The sequence below is a fragment of the Rana temporaria genome, chromosome 1 (assembly GCF_905171775.1).
Source record: "Rana temporaria chromosome 1, aRanTem1.1, whole genome shotgun sequence".
NCBI lineage: Eukaryota > Metazoa > Chordata > Amphibia > Anura > Ranidae > Rana > Rana temporaria.
The window spans coordinates 360555420-360571013 of record NC_053489.1 but is presented as its reverse complement, the minus strand read 5'-3'; the positions used below and the strand labels follow the sequence as shown (position 1 = coordinate 360571013).

The window sequence follows — 15594 nt, the reverse complement described above, 5'->3', positions numbered from 1 at the left end:
TATATATATATATATATATATATATATATATATATATATATATATATATATATATATATATATGAATATCAGCCCATGGCAGCAAGCAGTTATACCAGTTTCAGCCATGCAGCCACCCGATCACTTTTACAGCAATCGGAAGGGAGCTGCCCACCGCTGTTAATGGCAGTGTTGCCAACCTACTAGATTGAAATTTACTGACACAACGCCCAAAACTTTTTTTTTAAAGGTGTTTATTTTAGATTTTTATAAAGGAAGTTACAGAGTAACAATAAGCCAGTACAGGCTGCTATCGTAACACAAGAGTAAACAGCTATATCAGTAAACAGTATTCAACTGAAATAACAGCAGTCTACACATAGGGAAAAAAAAACCACAGACATTCGAACACTCGAACATAGTCATACGCATACAAGCAAAAAAGCAGCATCAGCGACCGCATAACAGTAGTATACCTGAAGCACATATAAAAGGAAATACATTGCATAAAGAGCAATCGTTGCTCAAAAGGGGCAAAAAGAGGAGGGGGAGGGGAAGGACCACCCGAGAGGCACTGTCCCACAACATCAATTCAGTGGGAGAGTTGTGAGGAAAGGACCCCCCCCCCCCCCCCAGAAGTTCTTGGAGATATCCAACCACGGCTGCCATACACAGAATATGTAACAGAGTCCTGGGGTGAGATCGGGGAATGTGATCATTCAGCACTCTCAAGAGTCCAACTTCCGGAATATGAGGCACCTGTAAATGTAACTTGTCAGCAAAAAAGGCGAAGATATCCTTCCAGAATGTCGAAAGTCCTGGGCACGTCCAGAACATATGAAACCAGTCAGCAGCCACTGTGCCACATCTACAACAGCTGTATCCAGTCCCAGACCCATTTTAACCAACCGAGCAGGTGTATAATGTAAGTGCTGCACAAACTTAAATTGTGCCAACAAATCTGCAGTACTAATAATATCCTGAAAACACCCCTCCGTAGCCTCCTCCCAATCTTTCTTCAGAAAGCTCAGGCATAGACACAAGCCATTTGTGATGAGAGTTCTGAAAGAGATCGGCCCCCACCCTTTGAAGGCAGCCATAAAAGGTTGTCACCAACTTGCAGGGCTGGACTGAGACCAATATTTGGCCCTGGACTTCATCCAGACCAGCCCACTTTAAGTTTGCAAAACAAGCAAAAAAACAGTATATAAACTATACATAATTCTGCAAAAAAACATAAGTAGCATAACATAAGGAGTCCTCACTCAGCTTTTAATATTTTACTTATTCTCCTCTTTGTTTTTCTCATCCTTTTCACATCACTGCATGAAGTGGAGGGCAAGTTGCACAGCCATTACTTTGACAGGCTGTCACTGAAACCGGCCCACTAAGCCATCGCCCACCGGGAAACTCCCTGTAGTCCCTATGGCCAGTACATGCCTGCCAACTTGGCAATATCAGGAGCTGACATTAGGTTTTCAATGGAAGTCTCCGAGAGCTCTGTGGTCAGGGACCCAAACTATGTCTCAACAATAGATACTTAAAGAAAAATTTGTTGTCCAGCCCATAATTAATTCTGAGTGTCTCAAAGGACATCAACGTATTCTCTACCACAATATGAGAGAGATGCGTTATTCCGAAAGGGGCCCACCATGCCGAATCCAGGTGACCAAAGAGCTCCGGAATATTCTGGTTCCGCCATAGAGGAGTCCGGTGACATGCGAAATGTGGCCTGTGACAGCAGCCTTTCACTTTCCCCCCAGGCCATAAAACAGACCTCGATGGGAGAGAACCCCCAAACCTCTGAAACCTATGCAATTTATCCCGCAGGGAAGTAGGAGGTACAAACGAGGATAACAAGAGAGCAGTAGCCGGAGTTTGTGGGTCAGAGTGCAGCCAGTCATGGACATAGGCGAGCTGGGAGGCGAGCAAAATAGTCGCAGGTTCGGGCAGGCCAGGCCACCCACGGCCTTGGCCGCCTGAGGGAAGACCTGGCTATACGAGGGTGACCGCCATTCAATATAAAACCGAAAAGAACCGAATCTAGTTTTTAAAAAAAAATTTGGGTGAGAAAAAACGGAGGCACGAAAACAATAAAGAAATTTAGGTAAAAAAATAATTTTAAATATATTGATACGACCAATTAAATTAAGGGGCAACGACGTCCAGGTACGGAATTTATCCGTCATTTGTTGATAAATAGGGTTAACATTAAGGTCTTCATATCTAGAGAGGTCAGCATGTATCTGGATACCCAAATACTTGAAGGACTGTGACAATTGGATGCGTTACCCCTGTAGATAGTCAAGTGGAAAAGGAGGGCCGATTGCAAAGGCCTGGGACTTCTCCCAGCCCACCTGAAGCCCCGAGACTGCACCAAACTCATCGACCACCTGTAACAACGCATGAAAGGAGCTTTCCTTACCATCGAGATAAATCAGGGCATCGTCTGCATAGAGAGAAATCTTCTCCTCCAGCAGACCAGATCGGATGCCCCCAATCTCAGACGCCTGCCGCACCGCCAAAGGCTCAATGGCCAATGCAAACAGAAGTTTAGAGAGAGGGCACCCTTGCCTGGTGCCCCTTTCCAGAAAAAAAGGACGAGATATATCCCTATTCGTGCGGACCCTAGCCTGCAAAGCTGCGTATAACAAGTAGGCCCATTTAATAAAGCCCTGTCCAATCCCCATCCGAGCCATAGTTTCCCAGAGGAAGGGCCAGCTCACAGTATTAAAAGCTTTTAATATGTCCAAAGAAAGGACTAGACCACTACATTTCATGCGTGCCGCTCTGTGGACGTGTAAGAACAGGTTGCGGATATTGTCATATGTACTCCTGGCAGGCATAAAGCCAGATTGATCGGGCAGTATAAGAGATGGAATGACTGTCTGAAGTCTGAGGGCGAGTATTTTTGCTAGAATTTTGGAGTCATTATTCAGGAGCGATATGGGCCGGTAAGACCCACATTGCAGCCTGTCCTTACCAGGTTTGGGTATAACTACAATAAGGGCCTCATTCATAGAATCCGGTAGTTTTCCCAATGTAAGCGAGTCATGATATACTTTGAGCAGCTTAGGGGCCAGTTCCTCCTATATGCGTCCGACACCACTCCGAGGGAAGACCATCCATACCCGGAGTCTTATTGGGAGGCAGGAGGCGAATGGCCTCGACAACCTCCTTCAGGGAAATGGGTTTATCTGGTATGGATATTTGGGACTCACTCAGTTTTGGGAAGGTATGAGTTTCAAAGAAACCCACAAAGTCAGGTTCTGCCGGGAATGCTGCACCCCTGTACAGCGTACAATAGAAGTCTGGTTTATGGTCAATGCGTCCGTAGTGGACGTTCCATCTGGGAGCTGAATTGTGGCTATCGAGGAATCCTGAAATTCTGTATGGGCAAGATATGCAAGAAGCCTACCATTTTTTTCCCCTATGCTCAAGGATACGAGCAGAGATCAAGCTGCTGTTTCTTAGATGTGGAGCTGCAACGCCCTGTGGGCATCCGTGAGCATATCCCGGGTTTCAGAGGTGGGAGCACCCGTGTGTCTGGCGCGAGCCTCCTCAAGAGCCTTCTGGAGTTTGTCCCCTACCGCCCGCTTGGTGCGTCTATAGTTTTGAATGCGGGAGATATAGGAGCCCCTAACAGCCTGAAAGGCATCCCATACAGAGCCCCCAGCTGCAGAACCTGCGTTGAGGGACCAGTAGTCGGCCATGTCAGTTGGGATCGCCTCAGATCTCTGGCGTAGAAATCCAGAGAGGACTGAGTCGCCAGGTTCGGAACAAAGGCCTGTGGCCCAGCTTCAAACCCACCTGTAACATAGAATGGTCAGATTACGTTTGGGATACATACGCCATGGACTGTACACAGGGCAGGAGATCCCCCGTGGCCAGCGCATAGTCAATTCTGGAGTTCACTGCATAGGACCTAGACTGGCATGAGTACACTCTGGCAGTGGGATACCTCCAGCGCCACATATCCATAAGCAGAGCACCACGCACGAAATAGCTTAGACTCAGATTGCATAGGTTTCAGTCTATCCAATTCAGGTTGCATGACAGTTAAAATCCCCAAGAATAAGCATAGGAGCATTAGGTAAGGTGGCAAAGTGGACACTGAGTTGAGAGAAAACTGTAGCCGTGACCGGAGGAGGGAGATACACCGTGGTCAGTATAAGGGGGGTCCCATGTATGGAGACATGCAGGATGACAAACTGCACCTTTTGGATCAAGAATGACTCTGTGACACATGAAGGGCAACCCCTTACGGATCAGGACTGCAACCCCCCGGGCATAATTAGAGTAGGTGGATTGGTAGTGATTGGCGACCCAGTGTTTCTTGAGAGCCAACACCTTGGACCCCATGAGATGAGTTTCCTGGAGGCACAAGACTTGCGGTTTAACATGTTTCAGGGCCTCAAACTGCCGCTCTTTTTTAAATTTGGAATTCATCCCACGGACATTCCATGAGCAAAAGGCTACCTCGGCCATGGGATTAGTGGTAAAATCACTGGGTCAAGGAAGGGAGGAAGAGAGAGGGGGAATCTCCAGAGAACCCCAACCACGGCCACAGGAGCAAATAACGGTCGCAGTGCTGCACACACAAACATCCACACACACACCATACATACAGAAAAACATATAACTATATACAGTAGCATGTTCAACGCCCAAATGGGCAACAATTCCCCTGCCTAGCTCCAAAAAGGAGGAGAGGGCCTGTGACGGATCTCAGATACCCCAGGTGGGCACATCCGCCAGACCTGTGTCTCCTGTCCTCCAAACGCACCCGCAGCCTGCAACCTCGCCATAACCAGCCCTTAACCCCTCAATCACGAGACAATCCACACAGGTGTTGAGGGTTAAACATCCAGAGCTTAAACTGTTTATTAAATTCCAAGACATACAGTTACACAGAGCTAGGGACATTCCCCTTAGCCAACAACCAATGGGAACTGAACATTTGTACATTGAAACAGTCTACAGATACCCAATGAGTTTATGGTAAGCAGGCAGCCTCAATACACACCCCCTGCGGAGAGATGTCTGCAGTCTAGGCCATTGTCTATGTGTCATGAATCAACACAATTAGACACAGCAACAAGAGGGGGGGGGGTGGGGGGAGAAGGGTTGTAACATTACATTACATCCATGCCAGCTTGTCCCGGGTCTCCAGTATCTTCTGGCCCATAGTCTGTCGGTAGGAGGCACGGACACAGTTCTTTCCAAAACACAGTGACAGTGGGTTCTGTCACAGGGCCTATACCCAAAACTGGTACCACGCAATGGGCGCATGGCCTGTAGTAGGAGGCAAAAGAAAAAGAAAGGAAGATCCAAAACTAAAGGGAAAAATAGTCAGTGTTCAGCAATAGTGTTCCATAAGAGCCAAAACGTGGAGGGGGGAAACCATTCCAAGGCAGCTAGAGCTCGGTCAGAGACCGAGGACAGGTACTCTCCCCCAGGAGAGCAATTAGATCATCCACCATCAGCAGTATCAGAGCAACAAATTAAAGAGTCAATAGCAAAAAGGCATGGAAAAAACAACAAAAAAGGTGGAATGATGAGGGAAATTACGTTTCCAACAGCGGTACTTTAGAACTGTGAGGCCTCGTACACACGACAGAGTTTCTCGGCAGAATTCACCGAGAAACTCGGTCAAACCCGGATTCTGCCGAGAAACTCTGTCGTCTGTACACTTTTGGCCCGATGGAGCCGCCGAGGAACTCGTCGAGAAAATAGAGAACATGTTCTCTATTTTCTCGTTGTTCTATGGGAGAAGGCGGCCCGCCGAGCTCCTCGGCGGCTTCATCCCTGAACTCGACGTGTTTGGCACGTCGAGTTCCTCGGCCATGTGTACGAGGCCTGAGAGTCAGCATCAGGCAGGAGGCTTAGGACGAGGCAGTGACTCCCACGAGAACCGGGCATCTTGCGGGGACTGAAATAAATGGACCCTCCCCTGTTAAGCAACCCGGAGGGTGGCAGGGAACAGCATGGACTATTGGACATCTTGTTCCCGGAGCTTCTGCTTGACACTTGGTAGCTGGCTCTGCGGTTGTGGACTGATAGAGTAGTCAGGAAATAGGGACACCGTGGAATTATTAATTTGGAGACTACCCTTCCGTCTGGCAGCCCCCAGGATGGAGTCTCGGTCTCTATAATTCAGGAGCCGGATTACCATCGTGCGGGGAGGGTGTCCTTCAGGGAGGGGGCGCCCAGGGACCCGGTGGGCCCTTTCAATCACAAAGGAAAGAGAGCTGCTCACGGACAAAATCCTGTTCAAACCAGCTTTCCAGAAAGGCAACAGGATCAGAGCCCTCCACCCTCTCAGGCAACCCAACCAGGTGCAGGTTGTTCCTGCGCAAACGGTTCTCGAGGTCATCTACCTTAAACTCCAGCGTGGCAATCTTCCCCCCCATAGGAGTTAAGTTTAAATTAATTTAAGTGCATCTTTCCTGAAAATTTGCAATTGATAACTGTAACGGAATGACCCTTGACACCCAAAGACTTTGTGAGGATGGAGGATACTCCTGTGTCAGCGTCACTGATAACTCTTGGGTCTGAGTCCACTCTGTGCCCTTTGGGCATGGGGTGGCAAGTGAATCATAATTCGTGTATTACATGAGATGGGACATCACTGATAGTTTGTATTGCAGGATTTTGAGACACTGCAAGATGTTGGTTAATTGTGACCCCAACCAGTCAATAGTGACTCATCTCTCTGTGAAGACTGTTAATATGTTAAATAAGGCTAGCTTTTGAAAGGCCTTTAATTGTGTGAGAACACTGTCTAAAACCTATTGATGCTCAGAGGTGTGAATAGGTGTCAAGCTGTATGCGGAGACGGAACGTCTGCCTAGGGAACTCAGTGTGTGATGGGTTTGTTTGTTATGCTGTTAATTAAGGAATGTGCAGTGATTAGACATGATAATTATAGGCCGGCGCCGACCTGTCTAGAAGGTTTAAGTAATTAGCCTTAGTGTGTGATTAGGGGGGGTGGAGATCTCATTGTCCCTTTGAATACTGTCACATGGTTGTACTGTATATAAGACTGAGAAGAAACCATTAAAATTGTATTACATTTGAAACCAGAAGCACAGAGCTGTGTGTCTCGTGTCTGGGGGGAATTCTTATGGATCGGGTCCTGTTGGTTGGAGTGTCGATAAGCTGTCTTGGATGGGATGGAAGGTCGTAAACGGTGGTGACCGTTACAATAACTGACTGCACAAATGTGTAGCCACTTTTTTATTCTCCATTACCTCTGCTTTCAGAAACTCTTTAATGTTTTGAGTTTAAGTAATTTTGTAGCAAAAAAAATTTAGATTTTAACAAGTATGTGAAAAATAAAATTTACCCAGTAGGCAAGTGTTTAAAACATGGTTATAGTACTGTGGTCTTTACAGATTCTCAGGATAAAGATCAGCTGCTTTGGGATCCTAGTGTTCTCCCTGAAAGTGAAGTGGAGAACTACCTAACGAGAGTAGCAGAGTATCAGCTTGGGACTGGTGAAGCTTATAATCAAGATGAAGGGATTATCAGAGATAATGAGCAGGTAAGAGCTACTGATCAAGTGTCTAAGGGTCCCCCTGAGATTAGTTACATTATTATGATGTGACATGTATGTTCTTAAAGTGTTACTTTCATCAAAATAAAGAAATGACTGTTATGTGGCTACCAGTGAGGGACCGACTTCCAATTTTATGCCCCTCTCTCTCTTTCGCTCAGCATATGGGATAGACTTTTCAAACCCCACAATTTCAAGTCTCCCCATTGCCCATTGTCTCCTTTATTACAAAATAGTAATTTTACCCGGCCCCCCCCCCCCCACACACACACATTTTAAGGGTGGTCCAAAAAGGGTTTTACATGCATAGCAGACCTTTGTGATCATAAGGGCATATTGACCAAGCAAACCCTAATAGAGCGGTACCAATTGCCGGAATCTGAACACTTTCGATACACTCAAATAAAGCATTACTTGTATACTTTATCTTACAAATGTGATCTTGTAACTACCGTGTCTCCCCGAAAATGAGATCTATCCACGAAAATAAAACCCAGCACTATTTTCCAGGAGGGCTGCAATATAAGCCCTAGTTTGAGGTGCTTAAGTACTCCTATAATCCTCTCTGTTACGGCTGTGTGTCTCTGTGATCTAGCGGTGTCAGGTGCCTTTGATACAGAGCGTCGCTCAGCTGCTCTCCCCACTGGTCTCCTCCTCCTCTTCCCTCTTCCCAGCTGTTGGTGGGAGATCTCGGCCCCCCTCCCTCTGCAGAGCTTTGGCTGGTCACGGAAGGTACAGTTGTAATAGTGCAGAGCCTCTGCAATCAATCAACATGTCATACTGTGTGCATACCGATACTTGTCTCCACAAGGTATTTACTTAAACTCAATCTTCATGCGATGCATGCAAACTTTTTTTTCTTCACATGCCCGTGTGCTCTCTTTCCCGCTCTGAGCACTGCGGAGGGAGGGCTGGGGTCCCCTGCTGGTGGCTGGGAGAGGGGGAGGATAGCAGAGCTGAGGTGTTTGGCACCGTTGGATTGCAGGGACACACCTCCTGTGAAAGGGAAGATTTTGGCATTTTACAAGCATTTTAACTTTGTTCAAACTGGGGATTCCTGAAAGGCAGGGATGGTGAGAATACAGCACGTTATATGGTAAGACCTACCCCGACAATAGGTGCTACTGGGTCTTTTGTTTCCAAAATTATTATAAGACCCAGGCTTATTTTCAGGAAAAAAAGGTATGTCATCTATAGAGCATCGGCTCTCTGTGTGGGATAGGCGGTCAGATAAGGCCTAAAGAACCGCTCTAAGATCAGTAATGGCAGACGAAAATTGTTGTCATTTCTGAGAGCTGCACCGGGTGATCTGTGGCGTTTGGATCCCTTACCGTGTCCTCCGACGCCGAAAGGGAGTTCTCACTGTGGTCTGCCTCATGTCTCATCAGCACCATTTTGGTTGCAGAACGGTCTCGAGTCCTGTGAGTCTGAAACTCGAACAATTCTGGTATGCTGCGGGTTCCGGGTGTAGAAAGTGATCAGTGTTGGGGGCAAGGAGGCAGACTATCTCACTTTCCCATCACCAATCTTTGTAAGGCTGGAAGGGGTTGTATAAGCCGCGGGTGTGCAGAGCTCAGTTAGGCAGCATCCATTCCCGTCGAGCTCCAAGCCACGCCCCCCTTCCCCTTTTCCCTTTCTTTTTATTTTTCTTTCCTTTTATTTGTGTGATTGAAACATTCAGGTTGCACAATTTTACAGTCACAGAAGATCGAATGTGCTCTCCCTAATGTGGAAGGGACTTGCACTTCTGAATATAGAGGGCATATCCTAAACCCCATCAAATGACATGGCTTTCATGAAAATACCATGACATAATAAGGCTATAATTGCTAGACTATAAATGGTTGAGAATAAGTCATAAGCTCGCAGTTACAGAAGTGATAAAGATAGGCATTCTATAGAGGGAAACCCTTAGCTAGTGTGGTGCCTGGTTTTATACGCCTTCTGTTCTTCCATTGATTATAATGCAAACGCTTCTGCTCTTGTCCTATATGCAGTGCCACCATCAGGCAGTACACCTGTAAGGGGCCCAGATGGCAACCCCCCTTGTTTTTATTTATTTTTTATATATTTTTTTTATGTTTATTTTGTATTTCTTTTTTATATATATATATATATCTATTATTATTATTAAAGGGACCAGAGGTCCCCAGGGCCCCGGATGGCAACCCCCCCCCATATATATATATATATATATATATATATATATATATATATATATATATATATATATATATATATATATATATATATATATATATATATATATATATATATATATATATATATATATTACAGACCAAAAGTTTGGACACACCTTCTCATTCAAAGAGTTTTCTTTATTTTCATGACTATGAAAATTGAAGATTCACACTGAAGGCATCAAAACTATGAATGTGTGAAACAACTGAAAATATATTTCATATTCTAGGTTCTTCAAAGTAGCCACCTTTTGCTTTGATTACTGCTTGGCACACTCTTGGCATTCTCTTGATGAGCTTCAAGAGGTAGTCACCTGGCGCAGCACCCCATCACTCTCCTTCTTGGTCAAATAGCCCTTACACAGCCTGGAGGTGTGTTTGGGGTCATTGTCCTGTTGAAAAATAAATAATGGTCCAACTAAACGCAAACCGGTTGGAATAGCATGCCGCTGTAAGATGCTGTGGTAGCCATGCTGGTTCAGTATGCCTTCATTTTGATTAAATCCCCAACAGTGTCACCAGCAAAGCACCCCCACACCATCACACCTCCTCCTCCATGCTTCACGGTGGGAACCAGGCATGTAGGGTCCATCCGTTCACCTGTTTTTCTGTGTCTCACAAAGACACGGGGGTTGGAACCAAAGATCTCAAGTTTGGACTCATCAGACCAAAGCACAATTTCAGGCGGCAGCACCCCCCCCCCCCCCCCCCCCGGTTCTCTGCTCCAGGAGGGCCCATGCCTGAAGCTGTGTAAGGGGCCCCATAATTCTTGATAGCAGCCCTGCCTATATGCATTCCATGTTGTGGAAATTGCATATTGTTTTAAAAGCGTTATCATTTCTTTACTCTTTTTTGTGAACATTTTCAAGAAAAATATTGAAACAAAAATAAAGAAATGACACATATGATGAAGAGCCTCACTAGCTAAAAAAGGGGGGGGTGAAGGATACCCAAAAGGTGAACCCAATTTGGACTTTAATGGCACAGTAAACAATTAGAAAGTACAACAATAATTTTAATAGAAAAAAGACACATACATGGTATGAAAAAGTACGCAGAGCATTTTTTGCTCTCTCCTACGGGATCACTCTTTGATGTGAAATCTGAATTTTTCATGAATCACAGATAGGATTTTGTGTGTAGCACATCCAGATGGCTTTATAAAGCATAGTCTATTGAAACAGTGGCTGTCCAGCAACATATTTCTGTACTACACTAGTCCTTTTTGAAGGGCCTGCTGCCAGCTCCACATATTTATCCTCCCCTATGCAAAGCTCTATTTTGGAGACATCTCTACCTATCAGTGAGGAACCATCAGTCCCTCTAACTTTGCTTTGCCAGCACTGTGCTCCCAATTTCTATATTGGGTATCTTTGTTGGCTTATTGCGTATCAAGATTTGAGGTATTTGCAAGACTGAGACCCTCTATTGGCTTTTTGCTATTATTGATTCCTGAACTGCGTCCTGAAGAAGCATAACAGCGAAAACACGTTGATGCACTCTGGCTTATATCATGCAATTTGTATTCTTGTGTATGATTTTTATTATCGTCTTGTCCTTTTGTATACCATGTATGTGTCTTTTTTAAAGTCTGAATTGGGTTCCCTTCTCCCCCCCCCCCTTTTTTTAGCATATTGCATACGAATGTGGCAATGTGAGTGCTACTCTCTTATTATTTCAGCCTCACTAGCTAATTCCATTTTTTACCCCCTGAAACTGTTTCATTACCTGTTGATCCTGCCATTGGACCTCTTATTATTTTACTTAAACAAGGTGGCAATGCTAATTTATACAAGTCCCCGATACCAGGGTGTGGCGTGGGATTTTAAGGATGCATGTTGGAACATTCATAAGTTAATATAATAGATATTAGTGTCTTTAACCACTTAAAGACCCCTTCACGCTGATATACAACAGCAGAATGGCACGGGTGGGCACATCATTGTATAGGTACGTTGTCCTTTAAGCCCAGCCGTGGGGTCGCGGGCGCGCACTCCCGCGCCCCGGTCCGAAGCGCCGTGACCGCGGGACTTGCAGTCCTGATCGCCGCTGGAGTCCTTCGATCGGTCCCAGGTGCTGAACAACGGGGAGAGCCGTGTTTTATACACGGCTTCCCCGTTCTTCACTGTGGCTCCGTCATCGATCGTGTCATCCCTTTTATAGGGGGACACAATCGATGACGTCACACCTACAGCCACACCCCCCTACAGTTGTAAACACACTTCAGGGAACACATAACCCCAACAGCGCCCCCTGTGGTTAACTCCCAAACTGCCACTGTCATTTTCACAATAAACAATGCATTTTAAATGGTCCCAAAAATGTGTCAAAATTGTCCGAAGTGTCCGCCATAATGTCGCAGTCACGGAAAAAAAAACGCTGATCGCTGCCATTTACTAATGTAAAAAATGCAATAAAACTATCCCCTATTTTGTAAACGCTATAAATTTTGCGCAAACCAACCGATAAACGCTTATTGCGATTTTTTTTTTTATTTTAATTTTTTTTTATTACCAAAAATAGGTAGAAGAATACGTATTAGCCTAAACTGACAGACATTTTTTTTTTATATATTTTTGGGGGATATTTATTACAGTAAAAAATATTGCATTTCTTTCAAAATTGTCGCTCTATTTTTGTTTATAGCGCAAAAAATAAAAACCGCAGAGGGGATCAAATACCACCAAAAGAAAGCTCTATTTGTGGGAAAAAAAGGACGCCAATTTTGTTTGGGAGCCACGTTGCACGACCGCGCAATTGTCCGTTAAATCGACGCAGTGCCGAATCGCAAAAAGGGGCAAGGTCCTTTAGCTGCATTTTGGTCCGGGTCTTAAGTGGTTAAACAAAGCCACAAAAATTCATGGAAAATCACAAGTATATTGTTAAGAACAAATATTTTATTCATAAATATATTTTACAAGTATAAATTTCTAAAAAGACCCCAGAAAATAAAGTTTACAGTAGGGTGCAAAAACTTTCTTGTGTATCCCATGCTAGCAGTCCTACATGTTTCGCCCACAAGGGCTGCTTCTAGTACCTCCAAGGAAAAAATCCTCCTATAGAGCAATGCTGCACCACTCCCCGTATGCCAGGATCCACTGTTTTATCAAATCAAAACAGCAGTGCATCACATATGACCCATATATGGCAGTGTCCAAATGTGGTCCTATTGGGAGAAACATACAGTCTGAGCCTCAATCTCATAATGTGAGAACTCGCCACAATCTTCCCAATATTCAGCAAAAAATATATATAGTATATAAACACAGAGGGGGTGTTCTATTTATGCCCAGATTGGTCATAGACTCATATAGCGCATATAGAGCATAAAAGACAATAGTAATGCAGAAAACATTTTTAGGGAGATTATTAAGGGCAACTTGCATGTATATTTGAGTGATGCTAAGGACCTGTATGGCTGGGGAAGCCCAAATGTACAGATAGAGTACACACACCTGCAGGTGTGTAACTCAAAAGGCTGCAAAGATGTAATTGAACGTCAGCTTGTAAGCTATAATGTAGAAAGGAAAAAGAAACAGAAAGGGACATATATATATATATATATCTATATCTATAGAGAGAGAGAGATCAGATTCTCTCATACATGATCGAGTATGCATGTATTTGAGTAAATTCTTATGTACCTTAAGGCGTTGAGCCAACTTCTGAGTAAGATTGCTTTCCTCCACAGCCCCCCCTTGTGTAGATAAGTATCTACAAGCAGTAAGGGTGTATAGATGAAGAGAGCCCAAAAGAAAATCTATGACCAAATCAATAACTATATTAGATATGGTCTGCATAGAAACAACTAAAGTTTCACCCATAAGTTCAAGTAGAATTTTTACCTTTAAGTCGGCTAAATATCTGGCTTGGCTTCCCCAGCAGGGCTCATGCAGCTATCATAAGCTGGAGGAGTCCTTTTATCCCCTCAGTGCGGTGGTGTGGCATGACGTGTGACGCATCTGGCATAAATCACGTCTGTGGGCGCAGAGATATGACATGGGAGATGAAGATGAGCAGCTCCCATCCGTAAGCCGCCGCACGCGCATGCGCGTTGCATGCGTGTGACGTAGTAGGACTTCACTAGTGGCGGTGAGTGAGCGGAAACGCCCATCCCATAGAGACAGGCCGACATCCGTGCCTCCGCTGGGGTTCAGCACTGTATGTTGCCGTGCTGGTGATTGCCCCTACGCGTCCACAATGGATCCTATAGATGCTTTGGCACTGCCATTGGGGTGATGTAAATACGTGGGGTTGACCTGCTATAGGTGAGTCACGGGATGACATAAAGAGTCCCCCATTGAGGGACAGTGACTCTGAACAACCCAGATAGGCTGAGGGTAGTATGTATAAAAGGTGACAAATAAGGAGAGTTCTAGATCATTGGAGACCTGTCTAGTTACATCCAGTCTGTGAAACAAAAAATGTCAAATTGCATATAATGGGCAAATTATTGCCATAACACAGCAAGTAACAATCAACAAAAGGGGAGCTGAGAACCATCTAACTCCCCAACACCAACGTATTACATAAGTCAAACCAAATATCTTTGCACTATTGTACAGAATATTGTAAATGCATTTATTGTTATAATGCTTATAGACATACTGCACTGGATCTGCCTAGAGAGCCCATCACCTCCTGGTCCTTGGTGTATTGAACCAGGATGGTAAATATAGCGCTCAGAGGGAGATCCACTGCTTACAGGTCACTGGTGGCGATAAGCAGCTGGAGAGAGAAGGGGCTATGGCAGTGTAGGCAGGGGTTTTCCAAAGTTCATACCCCAGATGAAGACACCGCCAGCCCGCTATATACGTTGTAAAATGATATAGAAAGAAAAGAGAAGGGTGAAACACATTTTATAAAAATGGTTTATAGCTAATGTTTTCATTCAGGCCTGGGTATTTTGTGGCCTGAAGTGTATAAATCCATTTTGCCTCGACCTGAAGGAGGCGCTTATCTGCATCACCACCCCTCTCGTTGAGGGGGACATGCTCCAAGGCATAGAAGCCCAACATTATCGGATTGTGATCATGAAAGAGGCCCATGTGCCAGCTGATCGGTGTTTACAGAAGTTTCTTGGACACATGTGTGACGGTATCGGTATGATATCCCCGTCAAAGATTCCCTTCTTCCATAAGAACGTCACCCAATATTCCACTAGGAGGAATATTCCTGAGATCGCCCATTAAAGCCACACATTAGTCCAGGCTTACTGCTAGAACAAGACAGACTTTAATGTTATATCACACAGCTTATATGTCATTTCCAAAACTGTTACAATGACAAATCTCCGCCCCCCTCACACTGGGGCTTCCATACAGATGATTAGGCAGACACGACGGAGCCGAGTCTGAAAACACATTTTCTTTAGACAATGACATAAATGACGCTGAGTACTAGTTGTACTGAATACATTAACTAGACCGCTCGACCCCGCATATAGAGAGATAATTACCACAATGAAGCAATCAGAATAATTAACACAAGCCACTTAAACACAGATCTCCTTCACACAACACAATAGATCAATTAACCTTTAGAAACAGTGAGGGGACATTAGCACGTCAATAACCTGTTAGCCAGGACAGAATCACACAGGGCAAGCAGGGAGAATTACACTGAGACATATAGGCAAATGTATCACAACATGGTCCCGCATTCTACAGAAAAAAATTCTTTGTCCTACCGACGTAGAATGCTCCACAGCTACATTTCATTAGATAGATGACCCCTACAGTTTGACAGGTGGCTCTAAATTTTGGTGCCCAAATGTCGCCATTTGGCAAATTGATGCTAGGACCTTTGATAATGTAGCGACAAAAATTGCATTTTCCACAGTGAAAGGTCCCTGTT

General features: G+C 44.7%; 1 protein-coding gene across 4 annotated transcripts in view; it reads left to right on the top strand.

The window, feature by feature from the left end:
- MIER2 (MIER family member 2) overlaps positions 1 to 15594 on the top strand; it is an 85338-nt gene that overhangs the window by 40735 nt on the left and 29009 nt on the right. For all 4 annotated transcript variants that reach the window (XM_040321922.1, XM_040321914.1, XM_040321939.1 and 1 more), the window contains one exon: positions 7377 to 7525. In XM_040321922.1, coding sequence (XP_040177856.1) covers positions 7377 to 7525 — 149 coding nt within the window. The remainder of the gene's footprint in view (positions 1 to 7376; positions 7526 to 15594) is intronic.